The sequence below is a fragment of the Bufo gargarizans genome, chromosome 2 (genome assembly GCF_014858855.1).
Source record: "Bufo gargarizans isolate SCDJY-AF-19 chromosome 2, ASM1485885v1, whole genome shotgun sequence".
In the NCBI taxonomy this organism is placed as follows: domain Eukaryota; kingdom Metazoa; phylum Chordata; class Amphibia; order Anura; family Bufonidae; genus Bufo; species Bufo gargarizans.
The window spans coordinates 511,609,335-511,630,167 of record NC_058081.1 but is presented as its reverse complement, the minus strand read 5'-3'; the positions used below and the strand labels follow the sequence as shown (position 1 = coordinate 511,630,167).

The 20,833-nt window shown below is 45.3% G+C and overlaps 2 protein-coding genes across 6 annotated transcripts in view; one reads left to right on the top strand and one right to left on the bottom strand.

Moving 5' to 3' along the window:
- Positions 1-7: 7 nt before the first annotated feature.
- LOC122926553 (damage-control phosphatase ARMT1-like) lies at positions 8-8,999 on the bottom strand. 4 transcript variants are annotated; one of them, XM_044277956.1, is made up of 6 exons: positions 8,916-8,999; positions 7,326-7,443; positions 4,929-5,034; positions 3,587-3,828; positions 2,590-2,755; positions 8-1,116 (listed from the first exon to the last, which is right to left on the bottom strand). In XM_044277956.1, exons 2-6 carry the CDS (start codon positions 7,361-7,363, stop codon positions 352-354), a joined length of 1,317 nt encoding a protein of 438 aa, XP_044133891.1. In that variant the 5' UTR covers positions 7,364-7,443; positions 8,916-8,999; the 3' UTR covers positions 8-351. The 4 variants fall into 4 exon arrangements, with proteins under 4 accessions (XP_044133891.1, XP_044133890.1, XP_044133892.1 ...); XM_044277955.1 differs by having other exon boundaries at positions 7,326-7,388; XM_044277957.1 differs by having other exon boundaries at positions 8,881-8,988.
- A 245-nt stretch (positions 9,000-9,244) lies between these two features.
- The window catches only part of LOC122926552 (required for meiotic nuclear division protein 1 homolog), a 30,812-nt gene continuing 19,223 nt past the window's right edge, over positions 9,245-20,833 (top strand). The window contains exons 1-4 of one of the 2 annotated variants that reach the window (XM_044277953.1): positions 9,245-9,268; positions 10,899-11,275; positions 14,516-14,624; positions 17,797-17,872. In XM_044277953.1, the coding sequence (XP_044133888.1) occupies positions 10,904-11,275; positions 14,516-14,624; positions 17,797-17,872 (557 nt within the window). In that variant the 5' untranslated portion in view covers positions 9,245-9,268; positions 10,899-10,903. Of the gene's footprint in view, positions 9,269-9,449; positions 9,561-10,898; positions 11,276-14,515; positions 14,625-17,796; positions 17,873-20,833 lie in introns of those variants that run through there. The other variant, XM_044277954.1, reaches the window with a different exon arrangement.

The window sequence follows — 20,833 nt, the reverse complement described above, 5'->3', positions numbered from 1 at the left end:
AAGAAAGACAATCGGTGAACTGGTGACAGGGTCAAAGGCTCATTGATGCGTCTCCAATCCATGGAGGTTCCACTTCATAACGGGATCTGCTGCTGGCGCCACACGGATCTGAGATGTTTTAGGAGCACAAGACGGACCTACACGATATTAGGCAGACGGTTTTAAAGCTATAGCTCATGTGTAGCTATTACATTAAGAGCACAAGTCCAATTTAATTTTCATCTGTCGGAATGACAAGCGAGACTGCTGTAAACTGAAGCTCAACGACGTTCAGTTACTAAAGCTTTAACAGACATATGCAGCATGCCACGCTAACTGAAGCATAGGAGGGACTAGAGAAAGAAAACTGCATCAAACTGCAGGACTAAACTGGATGATGCCATATTTGCCAGATATCATCCAGTCTGTCTCCGTTGCTGAGAGTCGTTCTCCGACCCCTGCTTGCAACCCCACCTGCACATCGGCCTTCAGGGTTCTAACACTGCACAATGGAGCAGGGTGAAAGGATCGGAGTGCCTGAGAGAAGGGCACAGTGAAGTCCCACTTCCGATCTCCAGTAAGTTTTCTGTAGTTCAAGTCTCCTTTAAAGAAGACTAAGTCAGATTTTTGCAGCTCGGTGTATAAATCGGGAGCCACTTCAGCCATGGTGCAGAACTCATGGGGCAGGGTCCAGAAAAGATGTTCATGGTAGACCCAGCGTCCCTTCTTTAGGTTTTCCTTCCAGGTCTGTCCGCACTTTGACATCCACTTGTTGTTGATGGCTAGACACTGCTGAATTGTCCAGTCAAAATCGCGCTTTGTGGTATCTGAGACATACCATGGCATGACCTTCCCGTGAAAATGAACTTCCGTGGCCAGGTTCAAAGACAGTATGGCATCCGCCAAGACAAAATCAGTGACTAACTCAAACCCAGCATTATCTAGGACTATGTCAACCCTTGTTCTTGACTCGGTGTTCCCATCTCTGTTCCTTGAGAGGATGTTCCAGAGAGAATCCATATCATCCACCAGTATAAATGCTTTGAAGTCCTCAAGCGAAGACAGTACGCTGGTCTTCTGGGAGTTGTCTTGACCCCCGGATATTGAAAGGTCACACTTGTTTCCCCATAGAGACACCTTTAAGTGAAAAACACAGAAACATATATGTGTTAATATCTAAATCAGAACCAGTGTGTCAATCTGGTATCTGTATAACCATAACCCCTTCATGACCAAGCCAATTTTCTTTTTTTGTTTTCCTCCTCACCTTTAAAGGCCAATAACATTTTTGTTAATTTCCTGTAGTCGTATGATGACTTATATTTTGCTGAATATTTTCTAATGGCAACTTTTGATTAAAATGTTTTTCCCAATTTTTTTTTTTTACTTTGATGACCTATCCTCAGCATAGGTCATCAATTTATGATCGATGGGGTCCAACACCTGTTTTGTGAAGGCAGCGCCGCTGCCTTCTCACCGTTTACCAAGCACAGTGCCGTCTAGTATATAGCGGCTGTGCTTGGTATTGCGCTTAGCCCCATTCACTTCAATGGGGCTGAGCTGCTTCTAAGTCATGTGACACGTGTTGTCTCATAGAAGCGCCGATGCCTTCTCAAACAGCTGATTGGCAGGAGTCCCGGGTGTCTGACCCACACTGATCAGATACTGATTACCTATCCTGGCGCATAGGCCATCAGTATAAAAATGTCGGAAAATCTTTTTAACCATATCTTGTCTTGCATTAAAAAAAAAAAAAATAATAGGTTTTACTTGGGTGAAATTGTGAACAAATGCAATTCTGACATTGTTTTGGGGTTCTGATTTGCATATTAGGAAAAAGTATAACTCGGGAACGAAGCCTCGGATCAACAAAAGAAAAACGACAACTATGGGGGTAATTTAAGACTGGCATTTCAGACACCGGTCTTAATAAAGCCCCTACGCTGGCAGTCGATCTCTGAAATAATGTAGAGGTGCCGGCCTCTACATAACTTCGGCGCATCCAGTTCTGCTTCTAAATGTAAGCCAGCTTCCTAGCTTGTTAACATTTTGATTATTTTCTGCACCTAAACTAGGCATAGGAAAATATGAATGAGACGGGTCTGCCAGCCCATCTCCTTCCCCGCCACACCCACTTCTTTAAACCTGGCGTGAGCAGTGAAAAGTCGCAGATTGCGGCACAATTAACTGCTGCAATCTGTTGTGCTAATATAGGTGTATTCCAGCTTAATAAATGACCCCTTATGGTGTCTACGCAAACCACTGGATAATGATTCCCTTTAATGCAAGGATCAGCAACCTCTGGAGCTCCAGGTATTCGTGAACTACAACTCCCAGAATGCTCCATTCACTTCTATGAAAGTAACAAGAACAGCCGAGCATGCTTGCATGCTGGGAGTTGTAGTGTCGAAGGTTACTGATCCCTGCTTTAAGGGACCAAGTTATGCTATTAAAAAGTACAATTTGTTCAACAAAAAAGCTAGCCTTCCTACGGCAACGTGAGTGGACAACCACTTCCATATGCCATATGGAAAGAGTCACCCCAATGGGACGCAATCTCTTTTAAATCAAGGCATCATTTCTGCCACTCGTGTGATTGGCAGTACCCACCTGCAGCAGCTTGTTGATCTCATCCCGGACCTCATCATTACTAAGACTATTAATCTTCCCTTTAAGCTCCTGAAGATGAATGCAAAGAGCCAACATCGCCTGCTGGGACTGAAAGAAACTTTCATTCTTCACATCCCTAAAGACGTCAAATTCAGATATTGGAGGGCTGTGTGAAAACATAAGACAGTGTCACAAAGGCAACCATTGACTCGAACTCAGCTGCATTCTCAATCACAGTTTGAGCAAGTCTGAATCGCATCTCTTGCCTTCTCACAAACTAAAGAATGTTGCTTAGATCCTCCCCCATGCTTTACACTGCTGCTTAGCAGGTTTCAATTGGCTGCTGTGTACAACCAAAATTGCACAAGCTCCTACATTTATAGGAAAAAGGAGACTAAACACATTTACTAACACACAGAAGCCTTAAAAAGGTTTTCCGATGACCTATCCTCAGCAGTATTCTCTCAGTTTACCAAGCACAGCGCTGTACATTGTATAGCGGCTGTGCTTGGTATCTCGTTCAGCCCCACTCACTTGAATGGGGCTCAGCTTCTCCTAGGACACGTCACACATGAACGTGTCGTCACTGGCCTAGGGAACAGAGAGATAGCTGCGGCGCTCACAGAGCGTTTCCAAAGAGCTGATCGGCGGGGGTCCCGGGATAGGTCATCAGTATAAAAATCTCAGAAAACCCTTTTAAGAAGGCTTAATAAGCCGTTCTATAAACATTATACTGAGATTCTGAATGCTAGCAACTACTAGAGGGAGCTAATTGCATACTGTTTTATGAATTCAGCAGTAAGCTCCCTCTAGTGGTGGCTGCAGGCAGCTAGTTTCTTATTTAAAGCTATGACAACAAATTGAATTTTCCTAACTAGGCCATGTCAAGGTTTTTATTTTCGGGGTAAATGAGCTTTCAGTGTTCACTAAACTAAAGTCAGTGCTGTGCAATCATTATCATTAAACCAAACCATTCACAGACATCATCAGTTCTCACCTCAGCAACATCCCTTCTTGAATTCTGCGATACATGTAACATTCCACGTATAGCCAAGGGGACCGGAACCAGCTGGGCTCTTCACCATTGCTCAGTAGCGTTTTCTGGTAGTCCAGGTACTGATTCCAGATCTGTGTGTCCGGCTTCTCGTCGTTCAGCGGCAGGATGGGCTTGTCGGTTTGCAATTCGTTCCGCAGTTTGGAAAAGAAAGACAAAGCCTTTTTCTCTGCCTCCATTCCTTCCTGAAACAAACCCGACCTATTAAGTCTGAAGGGGTTTCCCAGTTTTCATACACGCTATTAGGGAGTGAGGTTCTCTCACTTCAGTAAGTGGCATTTATCATGTAGATAATACAAGCCACTTACTAATGTAGTTGTGATTATCCCATATTGCTTCTGGTGCTGGCTGGATTCATTTTCCCATCACATTATACACTGCTTTTTCCCTTGGTGTACAGACCACCCTGTAATCCATCAGTGGTGGCGGTGCTTACACAACATAGGAAAAAGCACCAGCCTATGTGCAGTCCCATGGTCCTGACCACCAGAGAGGCTGACACATTCTCCTAAAGTGTGCAAGCACGACCACCACTGATGGATTCCAGGGTGGTCTGTAACCATGGAAACGAGCAGGGTATAATGTGATGGAAAAATGAATCCAGCCAGCAAACAAAGCAATATGGATAATCACAATCCATTCAGAATGCATTATGGCAAAGCTGATCCGTTTTGGACCGCTTACGAGAGCCCTGAACGGATCTCACAGATGGAAACCAAAATGTTAGTGTAAAAGTAGCCTTACCATCAGTATTGTCATCAGGATTTACATGCGTATTTCTTCCTTCCTTTCATTATTTATGCACTGCACAGACTGTAATGTGTGTATTTGGAGACAACAAATCCGCACAAAACTTAAACATGCTGCGGATTTCAAATACTGATGGGAATTATACGCCCATGTGAATAGCTCTATTCGTTAACATTAGTAGCGGATTCCAGAACATAAAACCGGACTACATACTCATTTCAAATACGGCTCGTCTGAACGCGGCCATAAGCTAAGGTGGGTGAGCTGGGATCTTGGGCCACAGTGTTATTTTCCGTTAATGCTTAGGCAAAGGGAAATTAGGAAACTCCTGCGAGTTGGACCCCTCAATCTAACAGTGATGATCTATCAGAGGGCGAGCTTCACACTAGCACTATACATGTGGCAGGCTGTTTTGGCAGGGAATGCATGCATGCAGCGGTTTTCTTCTGGTTGACTCCCTGCAGATTTTCCTGCCAGATGTATTTGCTCTAGGTCATCAGTATTACAGTCTCTGATTTATAGTAAATTCACTTACGTCCCCATGAGCTTCAAAGAACGTATTTTTATTCCGATGTACAGTGTCTATCACTTTTGTTAGAATCTGCGTTAGTCTGTCTTTCACTGTGTAGTATGCAAACGTCCTGAAAAATAATAAAAAAAAAAAATATATATATATATATATATATAGACACACACACACATACATATATATACACACATACATACACACACACACACACAAAATATGAAACATGCAATGAACATATATGGTTTATCTGCACAGAATTCTCCAACTGTGGGGGGAAGGGGGGTAGTGCGGTAGAGGGTAACGCATGCGGTGGTTGCAAATGCAACCACCTGTTTGGGCTGTGATTATTTCTTTTTTTAATGAATGGGGGCAGAACTCCACAGGAGAATGCATGGGTGTGAAGATTTCACACCGGAAAGATGGTTCCCTTCCCTAAATCGGCCAGGAAGGTGCAGTCAAAAAGCCAGGACCTTGAGCAGGAGCGGGGCCGACTGGAAGGACTTCCAGCCGGAACAGAGTGCGGATGTCCAAGCGGGTGACAGAGGAAGGCCTGAGACAGCATACTGATGAGCGAAAGAGAAAATCAACAGCCGCCCCAGGAGGCATGCGACTGCTGGGAACTCTCCCCCACAGGCCCAGGAGGAACGTGATGGGGGACGATTAACCCAGGACCAGGAAACAAGGAGAAGGTAATATACTTACCTATCCAATGGTTTCTGCCCAGCCGTGTCAGCTTCATCAGTGTGCTGCCCCTTGGGGAAGGCAGCTATATCGGTAACAGAGGGGACTCCCTGAAGGAGTGGCTAAGGTGACCCGATCGGGTAACAGCGGATTTGAGATCTGCCATTCCTCCTTGCCTTCTAGAGGTGGGGAATGAGCAGCAGGCTTGTGGACCTACTGGTGGGGAAAACAGCCAGTTCAAGACCACCTAGAGCCCAATCATCAAAATTAGAACTTTATAGGGGTACAGCTGGGAAGAGGAGCTAACACTTTTCAGCTTAGTGCCACCTCCTAGTGGCAGCAGCTATACCCATGGTCTTATGTGTCCCCCAATGATACGAGCGACATATATACCCTATTAGTGATAATAAACCAGGGTCCCACAATCAAGCCCTCGTCTATCAAAGGGGTTGTACCACCAGTAAATATATTTAACATACAGTTCACAAAAAACGAACTGTTTTCCATTTACAACCAATCCAGTGACATTTACTTACATAGTTCAAAGTGTATAGCACTGAGCTGAGGGCTGGTGGACACGCATGCTCACTCCCTCTCATAGCCAGCAGGGTTGCCAAATTTAAGGTGGGCTAATGCCCACTGGGCCACCCAAGCCCTCCTCAAGGTACATGACGATCTGATGCTCTTAGCATTAATTATGGTACTAATGCACCTGCCCAGCAGCCACAGATGCCCTCCTGAATTCAACTGTATCACCGTCCTCAGTATGGTGATATGGCAGTATGCTATGCTGCACTGTGGTATTTGATTTTGCTGGGGCAGTATTTTGTGCTGTACTGCGGTATTGCTGGCCCTGCCTACTTGTTTTGCCCCATCGTCTGTCAATTTGGACTCTCCTATAATTGGGGCAACTTTTAGGTTTTTTTTCTAAATGGATTATATTGTCAGCTACCAGAGGGGGAAGAAGGCTGATTCTGTTCAGAGCTGACCTCCAGCAGCACAGATTATCAGAACCCAGGTGAGCATATGGAAGGAAAAAATTATGCTAGAAACACTGGAAAATTACTTTAAATGAATAAACTTTCAGGAGTTTTGAGGGGCGCTGCATGGAAAATGAACACCTGCTGTTGGAGTCCTGGTCATCAGCTTATACTAGTTCTGCAAAGAAGAGAGGGCTGAAGTCCCCTGATCACAAGCATATGCTAAAGGTGGTGCCACCAGTTCCTGAGTTTTAGGCTCGGTTCAGACCTGAGCGTTTTACAGCGTGTTCCTACGCGCTGTAAAACACTCAACAGGCAAGAACCAATGATTCCCTATGGGAATGGTTCTCACCTGAGCGTTTTACAGCACGCACGATCGCGCTGTAAAACACCTGACGCCCCAAGAAGTACATGAGCTTCTTTGGGGCGTCTTGTCGCGCGTTCCCGCACATAGACTTTAGCGGGAACGCGCGACAATGGGAGTTCGCTTGTCTCTGTATGCGCGATTGCAAACGCCAGTACAATCGCGCATACAGAGCGCTCCATCGCGAACGCTCAGGTCTGAACCCAGCGTTAGGGGGGGCAGTTACGTTTGCCCGTGAATGATATGGATGTTGGTTACTTTACAAACTGTGGTGACTCAGGATCAGGCAGATGAGTTCCTGAGTTTGGCAATTTCCTGAGACCTCAAGCAGGGGAACACATGCTCTGATGTAACAGGACTGCTCAAACAGACACACACCCTTCAAATTTGGCAGACAGCGGGCAGGGAGCCTCCATCTTGTTGATTTACTGGGCGTATCGTCTGTGCAAGAAGAAACATGAAGTTAAGGCATTTAGTACCTTCAGCAGAGGGGGGCCTGCAACAGAAATCGGGAAATTTGAATTATTGGACAAATCTGAATACATTCCAAAAACGAACACCTCGGAAAAAAATAATAATAATTTTATCTATTTTTGGGTAACAATATGACCACCATTACAGATTTATAGGGGTATTCTGGTAGTGACAAGTTATCTAACTATTAGATTGAAGGGGGTCCTACTGCTGGACCCACAGCGATGAATGGAGCAGCAGCGTGGGTGCTCGATCTGCTGCTCTGTTCAGTCCCAGCAGTAGCACCCCTACTAATCTAATAGTTATCCCTTATCCTGTGGACAGGTGATAACTTACCACAACTAAAAGACCCCTTTAACAGGGGGTTGTCAACAGAGTATAAACCATTGATACATGACAGAATAGTGTATCGCTACACTGACGTTGTGCCCCGTACCACAACTAGAAGACCCCTTTAACAGGGGGTTGTCAACCAAGTATAAACCATTGATACATGACAGAATAGTGTATCGCTACACTGACGTTGTGCCCCCCGTATATAATCCCAGTTGGAGAACGCGCCTATACTTAATAGTGAGAGTGACGCTTACAGTCAGAGTGCCAAACTATATGCCCCTATACACAACGCCTACCAGATTAAGCCAGAAAGTGCTCCCATAGTATCACAGTGTGCCAGTGGGGTCAGAAAGCGTGCACCAATATATAGTCATTGGCAGAGTGCCCCCATACATTATGCAGACATAGTGCCATTAGCCGTCCAAGACAAAGTACCCCCATAAAAAAAAAAAAAAAAAACTAATGTCTCCCAGATTCAACAAGAGAGTGCTCCTCTAGGCTGTGCCTCCAAATAGTTCCAAAGTGTGCCAGAGTGCCCTCATGGGGGCTCCTGATGAGGGTACTCTGGCACCATATGGAGGCACAGCATACAGGAGCACTCTCTTGTTAGACATTTGTTTTTTATGGGGGTACTTTGTCTTGGACGGCTTATGATAGCACTCTAGCTGCATAATGTATGGGGGCACTCTGCCAAGGACTATATATTGGTGCACGCTTTCTGGCCTCTGGCACACTATGAAACTATATGGGGGCACATACTGGCAGCATATGGGAGCACTGAGACTGGCACAGTGTAAAAGAGAGCACTCGGGTAGGCGCTGTGTATAGCATTCTGGCTGCATAATGTATGGGGGCACTCTGCTAGGGACTGTATATTGTTGCCAACAATATATAGTCCCTGCCAATATATAGTCCCTGCATACATTATGCAGCCAGAAAGTGCCTATGCATAGCACCTACCAGATTTCTCTGTGCCAGCTTGGGTCCTCCCATACCCTGCTTGAAAGTGCCCCCATACAGTGTGAGAAAGAGTGTATAGTCCCTGGCAGAGAGTGCAGCCACAGGACAGTGTCTGTCAATGTCCGCAGTAAAGCAGTGCTCTTCCTATACAGTATATAATTACATGCACAGAACACTGAAGTAAAGCGCCAGTCATACGTATGCCTCCGCAGTCACAGCCCGGTCTCTCCTCCCGGCGCCTCAGCAGTCATTACAGGGACAGCCGGAGCTCACAGCTATCCCCCTCCCTTTACCCGCACATTCGTCATTTCCACTGTCTGGTTTTTCACCTGAGTCTATTTCCCTCCAAAAAAGATGAACGTAAAAATGGTATGAATTTTATACAATTTTTCATAATTTTCTTTTTAAGTAAAAATTCAGCAGCTGCCAACGTCGAATCTGCTCCTGCTAATAACAAGCGGGCGGCGGCTAGAGGGAAGCGCCTGTAGCCAAAAAGAACGGTAAGGGGTGGAGCTGAGAGAGGCGGAGTGGGCGGGGTTTCCCTCATACAGGTAAGTGTTGCGTCTTGTCGCGTGAAAGTCGCAAGTTCGCTTCCTCCCTGTGCTGTGTGGCGTGATGGAGAATCTAGTGCACGAGATAGTAAAAAATTGCATGGAGTCTCATTGGGCATTGCACATGACAGCACAAGGTCATCTAACATTATCAGCCATGATGACATAACCTGCATTGGCTGCAAATCAAAAAATCAGGACGCTGCCCAACTAACCCCCACCTCCCTTGTGGCAGGATACAAATATGCTGACTAATCTCTAATGACTGTGTAGTTGGCCGTTGTCACAGGGGGTAAGTATATCTGTCTATACATTTCACCTATGAGGCTCCATTCATTCTCTATAGGGACGGAATGGATGCGGACAACAGACAGTGGTCCGCGGGTCCGGAAAAAATTAGAACATGTCCAATTCTTGTCCGCAATTGCATTTCTATTATGGGGGTGCCGTAATTCACTACGGACATGTGAATGGACCCTGAGGGAAATAAAGTATTACATGGCGACCATTCTGAAGGAAGTAGTGGGCTTACCACCTCTCCTTTCCATAGGGTAGGGGTCTCATCATAGATCACCCTTTCTGGTGTCCATAGATCTGAATAGGGCGTCTGGACAGGGGTTGTTTTTAGATGGATAATAAAAATGCAGCTTTCTATAAGTTTTGTATACATTATGTCTTACTGTTGTCAAGATCTCTGCTTGCTGTCAGGTCACTGTGATACTCTGGTTAACAGATCTTCTACCGTGTCGCGTTTTTTAAATTTTTATTAAACAGTACTATATCCCACATACCATTTCTATAGCATGTTTTCTCACAGCTCTGTTATGTTACTCTGTTATTCCTACCAGAAATGTATAAATAAACTGACAATTCACACGTCAGTGATTTCCATCAGTGATTGTGAGCCAAAACCAGGATTGGATCCTCCACAGAGATAAGGTAGAGATCTGCTCCTGTTCTGTGTTTAGTCTCGCATCTGGTTTTGGCTCAAAATGACTGATGGAAATCACTGACCGAACACTGACGTGTGAACGAGGCTTTACCAGTTGAAAAGGAGGCCACCCAGTCAGTGCTGACAGTGAGTAGGGATACACTCCTTGGATAATGAGAATGTATTCATAAATTTCTAGGAGGAGTAAGAGCGGAACAGTACAAGGCAAAGGTCGGGGGAAAAAACAGGATCCAGAGTTATCATAGGGCAGTGATGGCTAACCTCCGGCACTCCAGCTGTGGTAAAACTACAACTCCCAAGATGCCCCCCTTGCTTGGCTGCTGGGAGTCGTAATTTCACCACAGCTGGAGTGCCAAGGTTAGCCATCACTGTATAGGGGCTTTAGTTAAACATGTCAGTAGGTCCAAGATAGAAAAGTATACCTGTCCACAAGTATCTGTTTGGTGGGGTCCCCCCACTCATCACGAGAATAGGGGTCCTGTGACCATCACGTGACTGGATCGGCAGGTTGAGCAAGCATTCATTCTCTATGGGAGATAGCCAAGTGCAGTGCTGAGCCCCATAGAGAATGAAGGGAGGGCCCCATGTATCTTCTGTCCTATGAGTGGAGGACATAGTCAGGTAGAGTTCCATAGGCTATATGGTAATTTGGGTAGAATACCTGTATTTTGTCTTCAGGCTCGATGAGATATACCATGAGCGGACTACTACGAAAGACTCCAAATCTTATAGCACAAATGTGTCGGACTAGAAATCCACAAAACGTGGAGGTTCAGCACAGACTCTTTACTGGAAGGACAAGGACCAGTGTTATACCTGAGGTACCTCCTGCACTCCCACATCCAGGCATCACGCATATGGCTGCATTCCAGAAGACCTTCTCATGCCCTAAATGCTGGAGCCACCGTCATGTCCCCCAGAAGACACTGTCCACAAGTAGATTATATTCAGAGTCCTCATCCAAACAGACCGTCCCCATCACCAAGAGACCTATGAAGTCATCCAGAACCAAGCAGCCATCAAGAACGAATCTGCCTTTGCTGTCAAAGACTGAGGTAATACAGCACATAAGAGGCGCCTGTCAATGAGGGGGGGGGTTGAGCATCCTTTGGGGATACTTACCTGCTTCCTGGCGCAGCCTCCTTCACTCCGCGGCCTCAGCGGCTCCGCTGAGAAATTAGGATGTAAAGTTCCTGTCTGACGCCGCTGCTGCCAGTCGGTGGCTGCAGTGGTGACCTGCTTCCCTTCCATGATTCTTTCTAAATTTGGGGCATTTTTGTTAGTCTGTGTGCTATCTATGCTAACTAGGAGTTGAAGTAGATTTTTACTATAATTTATGCCGTTTTCTGGCGTCATTTAGTGTAAATTTGCCAAACCGTCGGTGACCGCAACCCTTGCGCTAAACACCACCTACTTTTTGAAAAGAGCCAAAAAGTTTGAAAATGTGGTATGCACAAGAATTGTCACTTTTAAAAACGGAAACATTTTTCGTGAGACTTTGTGTAATAACTTTGGGAATTAATTATTACTGTAAAAAAAACCTTGATATTGAACTCTGGTTCGGTTCCGTACAGTATTAAAACAAAGTTTTATGCGAATCAACTTCGGATGAAGCAGCCGAAGTCAATTTGCTCATCCCTAGTTATGTCTGGCCCTGTCAATCAAAGTGCAGAGGTTGCGTCAGTGCAGAGAGAGCTGAGCCTCTAGGAGTAATGGCAACGCCCCCATTGCTCCTAGAGGCTCATTTGCATATATTAAAACATTTTCTGAAGTAACGCAGACACATATGAACTTGTGACCAACACAGATGTCTTCAGCTGCCAAGTGCACATGTAACAGGTCAGTCAGTCTCATAGGTACAAATCTGCTGACAGATGTTCTTTAAAGGGCTTCTGTCACACCTTCCCCCCCCCCCCCCCCCTTCCATTTAGCAATTTTCAGTATCGGACAGTAGCTATTTGCTAATGTCAGTTTAGTCCATATATATCACTCTTACCTCTCTGTGCTGTAATTTCTTTAAAAATTGTACTTTTATAATATGCTAATTACTTTACTACCAGCAGGTTGAGCGGTTACTTGCTGGTAGCCGCCGCATCCTCGGACTATAAACATGCCCCCTCCTCCACTTGATAGACAGGGCCAGCAAGCTCTCTCCTCCTCCCGCTGGCCCTCTCTGCCCATGAAATCCCGTGCCTGCGCCGTACCGGTCCTCATTCGGCGCAGGCACTCTGAGAGAAGGACGCTCGCTTGCCAGCTCCTTCCTCAGTGCACCTGCGCCGATTACGCCACACTACAGCCGGAAGAGAAGACTGCCGGCATTAGCGATAATCGGCAGTCTTCTCTTCCGGGTGTAGTGTGACGTAATCGGCGCAGGCGCACTGAGGAAGGAGCTGGCAAGCATGCGTCCTTCACTCAGTACGCCTGTGCCAATCGAGGAACGTTACGGCGCAGGCACGGGAATTCAGCAGCAGATGGGGCCAAGGGGAGGAGGAGAGCGCTCGCTGGCCCTGTCTATCAAGAGGAGATGGGGCGTGTCTAGAAGCGGCAGATGCAGCGGCTACCGGCAGCAAGTACACGCCCAATTTGCTGGTAGTGAAGAAATTTGCATATGATAAAAGTATGATTTTTACAAGAAATAAGCCACAGACAAAAGGTAGGACATGTATGATTGCACTCAGCTGACATTAGCTATTTGCTAATGTCGGCTAATGAAAATTGCACAATGGGGAGGTGACAGAAGCCATTTAACCCTTTCATTGGAGCGATGTTTAAACATGGCGCCCACTCGCACATGCAGCCGGTAGGTCTCTGCCGTTTCAAAAAGCAGAGACCTGCAGCTAATTACCGCGACCGGCAATAATGCCGATAGTGGTAAATAAAGGCTTTAGATGGCGTGATCAAGTGAGATCACGGCATCTAATGTGTAGAAAACCTAGAAGCTCGCGCTTCTGGACATCCTACCGACATTGGGGCCAATGGGGATGTTGGTAATTGCTTTGAATGCTCCGAGTCTCGCTGACGAGACCCACAGCAGTTATGCCAACAAAATAAATGAGCAATAGACAATAATAAATTCATTTTTAAAATACATGATTGTTCAAAATTAAAAAACAAATTTTTTATAGGCTCATATATGAACTTCAAAATCACAAAAAAAAAGTTTAAAATATATAAAAAAAATATAAAAGTTTAACTCACCGCCCTTTCTGTATAATAAATACCTAAACAAAAAATACAAACATCATGGGTATCACCATGACTGAAAATGCCCATACTATTGAAATATAAAAATATTTTTTTCCCAATATGGCGAATGGTGTAACTGAAAAAAAAAAAAGATAAAAAATGGCCAATTTGGCTTCTTTTTATTGCTTCTTTTACCCCCAAATTTTTTATAAACTGTGATCAAAAAGTCCCACATCCTCCAAAATGGTATCAATAAAAACTAGATATTGTCCTGGAAAATTGAGCCCCCAAACATCTCAGTAGATATAACTATTAAAAAGTTACGGGGGTCAGAATATGGTGATGTGAAAAAAGTTTACATTTTTCTTTTTCACTATTTAGACATAAAAAAAATATATACATATGGGGTATCATTCTAATCGTACTGACCCAGAGAATTAAGAGTCGCAAACTATGGCCCCTTTCACACAAGCGAGTTTTCCGCGCAGGTGCAATGCGTGACATAGCACCCGCACTGAATCCTGACCCATTCATTTCAATGGGTCTGTGTACATGAGCGGTTTTTTTCACGCATTAGTTCTGCGTTGCGTGAAAAACGCATGTTCTATAATCTGCATTTTTCACGCAGCCCTGGCCCCATAGAAGTGAATAGGGCTTCAGTGATAAACGCATTGCATCCGGAAGCAAGTGCGGATGCAATGAGTTTTTCACTGATGGTTGCTAGAAGGTGTTGTTTGTAAACCTTTAGTTTTTTATCACGCACGTGAAAAACGGATCAAAACGCACTGCACTTGTGCAAAAAAAAACGATTGCAATTGCAGACAAAACTGACTGAACTTGCTTGCAAAATGGTGCGAGTTTCACTGAACACACCCTGAACGCATCCGGACCTAATCAGTTTTTAAATGGGAATGTTTTTTTGGGGAAATGGGTATTGGGTCCCCCGTTTTCTTTTCATCGTCCAGCCTGAGCCCTGTGATAAATCCGCTGCAGGTGTAGACAGCTTATCTGAGTTTACGTCATCTACAGGTTTAGTAAATTTGCCCCTTTATGTCTTGTACATGGTACTGGAGCTGTGACTTACTCCTTTCTTCCTCTGCTGTCTACAGGATGTGCTGCAGTGCACCGCCTTTGCAACGGCTGATGAGTTTCACCTGGGCACCCTGTGTCACGATCTGGCATCACACGGGTACTGTGAACTGCCAAGCTTGCCTCGGGGTAAGTCATTGCTGACAGACACAAGTGGCTATATCAAGGTACCGTATATACAGGGGTGGACTTTATCATCACACAAACCAGGAAATGCTTGGTGCCCCCTGCTGGCCACAGGTAGTTGGCTGAAGTAAAAAAACAACAAAAGGGGTGGACATAGCGCCTGTGCAGATGATTCAGCAGCACAGGGTCATGGTGGGGAGCCCCTCCTAGCTGTAGAGCAGTGGCAGAAGTGCCCAAGCTGCAGTGCTATGTTGAGAGTGGGGCCTAGAGGACCATTGGTGGCTACCTGACAACTTTGCCCCAGAAATGCCAAATCTGACAGTGTATACTCTAGGGCTGCAGTAAATGATTATTTTAGAAATAGAGTATTCTATTAAGAAAAAAAATGAATTCATAGACTGTTTTCCTCCCCCTGTGATCAGCCCAAGTGCTTCAGTTCCCCCCAGTGCCATCGGCTCCACTATCCCCCAGTGCCATCGGCTCCACTATCCCCCAGTGCCTTCAGCTCTCCCCCCACCCCAGTGACATCAGCTCCCCCTTGTGCCAGCAGCTCTCTCCCCCCCCCCCCCCCCCCTTGTGCCAGCAGCTCTTCCCCCTGCTCCTCCTGACACCCCAAGTGCACAGTGTCATTGGTTGCTATGACGCTGTGCACTCCAGGCGCCCAGCCTTAGTCACACCAACTTACCTTTCCAGCAGGAGCGCCACCGACACTCCATCGGCCGCTCGCTCATGCATTTAGTAAGCTTTTATTTGGTTTATGTCACGGTCACAGCGTGCGTACGTCAGTGCAGCGCGGGACCATGGGTGTGCTGTGGAGTGTCTGGAGGCCCCCTGCTGTAAAGGTGAGTATTGCAGGCCAGCGGAAGACCACGGAGCGGGAGTAATAGCAAGCGCTTAACTCCCAATCCGTGGTCACGTGACGCAAACAAATCTTTTCATCGAGGATTTGTTTGTGTCGAATTACTCAATTCAATCGAGTAATCGTTTCAGCCCTAGTATACTCAGACCAACAGGGCTTTCCTACTCCTCAAATGCATCCTTTTCATAGGAGCTGCAGAAATTACGTGCAACCCCTTAACTTTGATGCGTGCAGGGGGGATTATGGCCAGGGGGGGTCTCTACTATTTCAAACAGCAGAGACCGGTGGCTAATGACCGTGACAGGCAATGATCGTGGTCATTAAAGCCTTTAGATGCCGTGATTAAGTGTGATCACGGCATCTAAAGGGTGAAAAACCCGGAAGCACGCAGAAGTCTTCTTACCAGCATCCACTGCAGCCAATGAGGAGGCCGGTAATTGGTTTTAATACACTGGGTCTCTCTGAAGAGGCCCAGGGTATTGAAGCTGCAATTCTTATTTTGGCCAGCAGGTAGCAGGCCAACACAAGAAATGAAAGATTCACCGAAAAAAATAACTGTTAAGAAAAATATGAAAGAAAAAACAAAAAAACAAAAAAAAAAAACAATATATAAGATTTGATCATCCTTCTTTCCGTAGAATAAAAAAATTAATTTATAAAAAACTAAAAATGTAGACAAAAATGCTATTGTGTCCAAAATGCCTGTACTATTAAAATATAAAAATATTTTTTCAATACGGCGAATGGCGTCATTTTTTCATTGCTTCTCTTACCCAAAAAAAAGTGATCAAAAAGTCATACACACACCAAAATGGTATCAATAAAAACTACAGATTGTCCCCCACACAGCTCAGTAGAACTTTTTAAAAGTTTAAATTGATTTTTACACTATTTAGACATATGTGGTATCGCTGTAATCGTACTGACCCAGAGAATGAAGGGCACATGTGAGTTTTGCTGCAAAGGGAATGCCGTGGGAACAAAACCCTAGGAGCAGCTTAGCTCCATTCAAGTGAAAGGGGCTGAGTGCAATATCAAGCATGGCCGCGGCTATACAATGTACGGCGCTGTGCTTGGTGAGCTGTGAGAAAGCAGCTCACATGAGTGACGCTACCTTCTCAAAAGAGCTGATCGGCGGGTGTCACAGGTGTCAGACCCCCACTGATCAGATACTGATGACCTATCCTAAGGTTAGGTCATCAGTATTAAAATGTCAGAAAACCCTTTTAAACAAAAAGGTGTGAGCGTGATGGTCTGGGGCTCTTTTGCTGGATCCAGAGTTGGCAACTTGCAGAGGGTGACTGACACACTGGACAAAAGGGGCTGCCACAGCATTTTGAAGCCCAATGCAATACCCTCTGGTCTACACCTAGTTGGTCAGGGATTCATAATACAGCAAGACAATGACCCAAAACATAATTCTAGATGATATCAGAGGCTTCCTTAGAAGACAGGAACAAGGCAGTAGGCTTCAAAAGAATGGAACGGCCTGCACAGTCTCCAGACTGAAACCCCATTGAGTTTGCTAGGGATAAACTGGACAAAAGGGTGAAAACAAAGCAACTTACAAGTGTAACACTATTGTGAGAACTTCTGCAACAACGTTGGGCAGAAGAACTTTCTGGACAATATTTGAATTCCATTGTAGAAACAATGCCTCTATGATGCTCAGCTGTTATATCTGCAAGAGGGGTCTACTTTGAGAAGTCAAAAGTCTAGATTCAATTTTGTCAAGCAAAGTTATCCCACGATTTATTTCCATCTTAAGTTGTTCATTTGTTATATGCTTTAATTTCAAAGTACATTTGAGACATTAAAGGGGATATCCAAAGCCTATAATGCCCCCTCTAATGCCAGAGCCCCTCATATTGCTCCCTGGCACCTTGTCTATAGACTAGCCCCCCCCCCCCCCCCCCCCCAGGTCCATCTCCGGCCGAAGATGTAGCAGATCAGCAGAAGATTAAACCCTTTCTTCTTCCAGGATTTCTACAAGACTGTCAGGATCATGCAGAAAGTGCTTACAATAGTAGGGCCAGCCATGTTTCTTCTTTAGTATTCCTCTCCAGGTTTAGTGTTCCTTTAAAAAGAACTGCCTGCATTATTTTCTTCTTCCCCCCCCCTTCTTCAGAATTGAAGAAAACAACGTCCATGGGGGGTGCTTGATTATGCACCTCAGCTGTTCCCCACAGCTACTTTCCCGAATCTCTACCTCTGCTTGCTGTATTATAACATACATTTCAGGGGGTTTTGGGAGACCCTTCAATGTAGTAGCTACCTACACTGTAGTAATTGTATTATTCTTCACACCTCTTCCAGATGCCTCTAATGTGCTGCTAGTAGGAGTGGAGAATGTCTCTAAGGAACAGGATTCTGGATTGATATTTTTCTTCAGGTAATAGAAGTCATTTGTTAGTACCCCTGGACAGTTGTCTTCTGGTCGTTGGCAAAGTTTATAAAATTGTTAAACTTAGAGGGATTTATTGATTTAAAACTACTATACAATTTGTATAATATACTTACTATTGCAGTTTCAATTAATTCTCATGTCTGGCTCTCAAGATCCCTACTGGTCCTTAGTTTAGAATGGAATGTGTCAGTGCTGACGAAATGTCACCTGAGCCCAGAAGCCAATCGGGGCCTCTGTGGTGACGTAACCATATTTAGGTATCCACCAACTTTCTATAATCCAAGCTTATAGACCAGGGATAGGCAACCTCCAGCACTCCAGCTGTTGTGAAACTACAACTCCCAGCATGTATACTTCCTCTCAGAAGTCTCATAGAAATTAACGGAGCATGCTGGGAATTGTAGTTTCACAACAGCTGGAGTGCCGAAGGTTGCTAACCCTGTTATAGACGAACCATGGCTTAAAGAGGTTGTCTCACTTCAGCAAATGGCATATATCATGTAGACAGGGTTAACACAAGGCACTTACTGATGTATTGTGATTGTCCTGATTAATTTTTCCATCACATTATACACATAACACCTTGAAATCCAGAAGCGGTGGCCGTGCTTGTACAGTATGGAAAAAAGTGCCTTTCTGGTGACGTGGACCATAGGCACACATGCGCAGCATCTACTGTCCTGACCACCCAGTACCTGTCCTGCAGCAGTGGCCGTGACCCCTGGACACAAGCAGTGTATAATGAACCCAAACAGCAAAAGAGGCAATATGGACAATCACAATACATTAGTGAGTGCCTTCTATTAACTTTCTCTACATGATAAATGGCACTTGCTGAAGTGAGACAACCCCTTTAAGACTTAGTCTAGATTCACACCAACACTAGTAATGTCTCTTGTTCTGCTCCATTAGAAGAGCAGAACAAAATAATGAAAATAAATGCTGGATACAGCACATAACTAAACTGAACGGAGCAGTTTGATTGTCATAGGGTCTGTTTACGTCCCCTTTGGGACAGCGCTTTTCCAGTGAACAAAAAGAGTCCTACCAGCAGGACTTTTTTGCAGCTCTTTTTGACGGAAGCTGCAAAGGAGACCCTGAACAGAGCTTCCGATGCAGATGTGAACATAGCCTTACATTCAATGTAGCAGCTGATTAGAAGTCCACTTACCTCCTGCTTGAAAGCCAGTAGGTAGTTTTGGCAGCACAGGGCTGGACATGGTGTAAAAAAATAAAATCTTGTCGGAGCATCTCGATTCCAGCATCATAGCTCCCGTTCCCGCTGCCTCTGGTCCCTGCCAGACCAAAAATGTCATGAGCCTTCTTCATTGGCAAATCGATGTCCTCAGCAGTGATGTGTTAAGGAGGCTCAGTGGTCATGTGCCATTCAATTAAGGCCACTGGTTGGCCAGCACGGGGATGCAGATGGCACGTCACACCTCCATTCCAGTGGGGATCGGAAGCAACAGCGCTGCAATTGGGATGCTCTGACAAGGTGACAGTGTTTTCTTTTCTTACACTAGGTCTGCTCCCGTCAATGTTTTTATCAGACTCAGAAAATTCCTTTAAAAAGATAGCGTTAATTTAACACTTGAAAATATGTAAAAAAATTAATAAAATCCCTGTAACTTTTTTTGGGGGAGATAAGGGATTTCTTCTTTTTATAGTATCCAAACCACCATACACTAAAGTAGATTTTACTTGTAAACGAAGGAATCCTTTATGCCCCTTAAAGGGGTTCTACAGTTTGTTTAAACTTATGATCTATCCTCTGGATAGATCCAGTGGCGTTGCTAGGGCTGGTGTCACCCGGTGCGGTAGAAAATGGTGTCACCCCCCCCTGGGTGACACCTGACAGTGTAGGCTATATGTATATAACAAACATATTTCATATGAAAACTTACAATTACTTGGCTTGGCCCTTGGGGATCTCGGACGCCACTTCCACACTTTGGCCGGGGGCTCGGTGGAGCTGATGATGTGTTTTATCCTAATGAGAAAGATTTCATAATAAGGATTTGGAGAAGGGTCAGAGGGATAGCAGAGCAGGGAGAGGCTGGTGCTGCTACTAGGGGGCTCATACCATGGGGGAGTAATAAAGCCCACCATAATGCCTTCCCCCAGTAGAAATAATTCTCCTTATAATGTGTCAGTGCAAAAAATACCCCCCTGTAATGTCCCCAGTTGAGCTAATGTCCCCATAGTGCCTCCATAATGTGCCAGTATAAAATACCCCTATATAGTGACCCCAGTAAATGCCCCCATAGTGCTCCTCTCCCCCCTAGTGCCCCCATAATGTACCAGTATAAAATGCCCGATATATAGTGCGCCAGTAGATGCCCTCAGTGTCCCCCATAATTTGTAAGCATAAAATACCCCTTCTCAGTGCCCCGTAGTAGTCCTCTCCCCCCTTCCCCATAGTACCCAACACAATGTGTCCCAGTATAAAATGCCCCTATACAGAGCCCCCATATAAAATAACTGTTCTTTGTGGCCTCAGTAGATGCCCCTATAGTGCCACCAAAAATGTGCCAGTAAGAAGTGCCCCAATAGATGTCCCCCAATAATGTGCCAGTGAAATGTGCCCTCATAGATGCCCCTTAATCATGTGCCAGTAGCCTAATCCCCCCATCAACATGTGCCAGTAGCCATAGGCGCCCCCCCTATCATGTGCCAGTAGCCATAGGGCCTCTCCTATCATGTGCCACTAGCCATCAGTATTGTACAAAAGAAAAAAAAAAGGAAAAAAACACTTACCTCTTTGGCAGCGATGCGATGCAGGCCTCTTCTGGCCTGTGTCCCGCTCTGTGTACGGCTCAGGGCTTAGGCGGCGCGTTGACGTCATCGCGCCGCCTGCGCCGGCCTCTGATAGCAGGGCTCCAGACTAAAAAAAATACCTAGTAGCCATTGGCTCCTGAACTGAAAAATTTAGGAGCCAAATTACAT

Bases quoted from the DNA above. Each gene is read 5' to 3' on its own strand.
- LOC122926553 (XM_044277956.1), bottom strand. From the start codon at position 7,363: ATGGAGGCTCCCTGCCCGCTGTCTGCCAAATTTGAAGG. The intron at 3,829-4,928 runs GTAAGTGAATTT...GGTTTGTTTCAG, and splicing joins TCTTTGAAGCTCATGGGGAC to GAAGGAATGGAGGCAGAGAA. The intron at 1,117-2,589 runs GTGGGTACTGCC...TTTCACTTAAAG, and splicing joins AGATCAACAAGCTGCTGCAG to GTGTCTCTATGGGGAAACAA.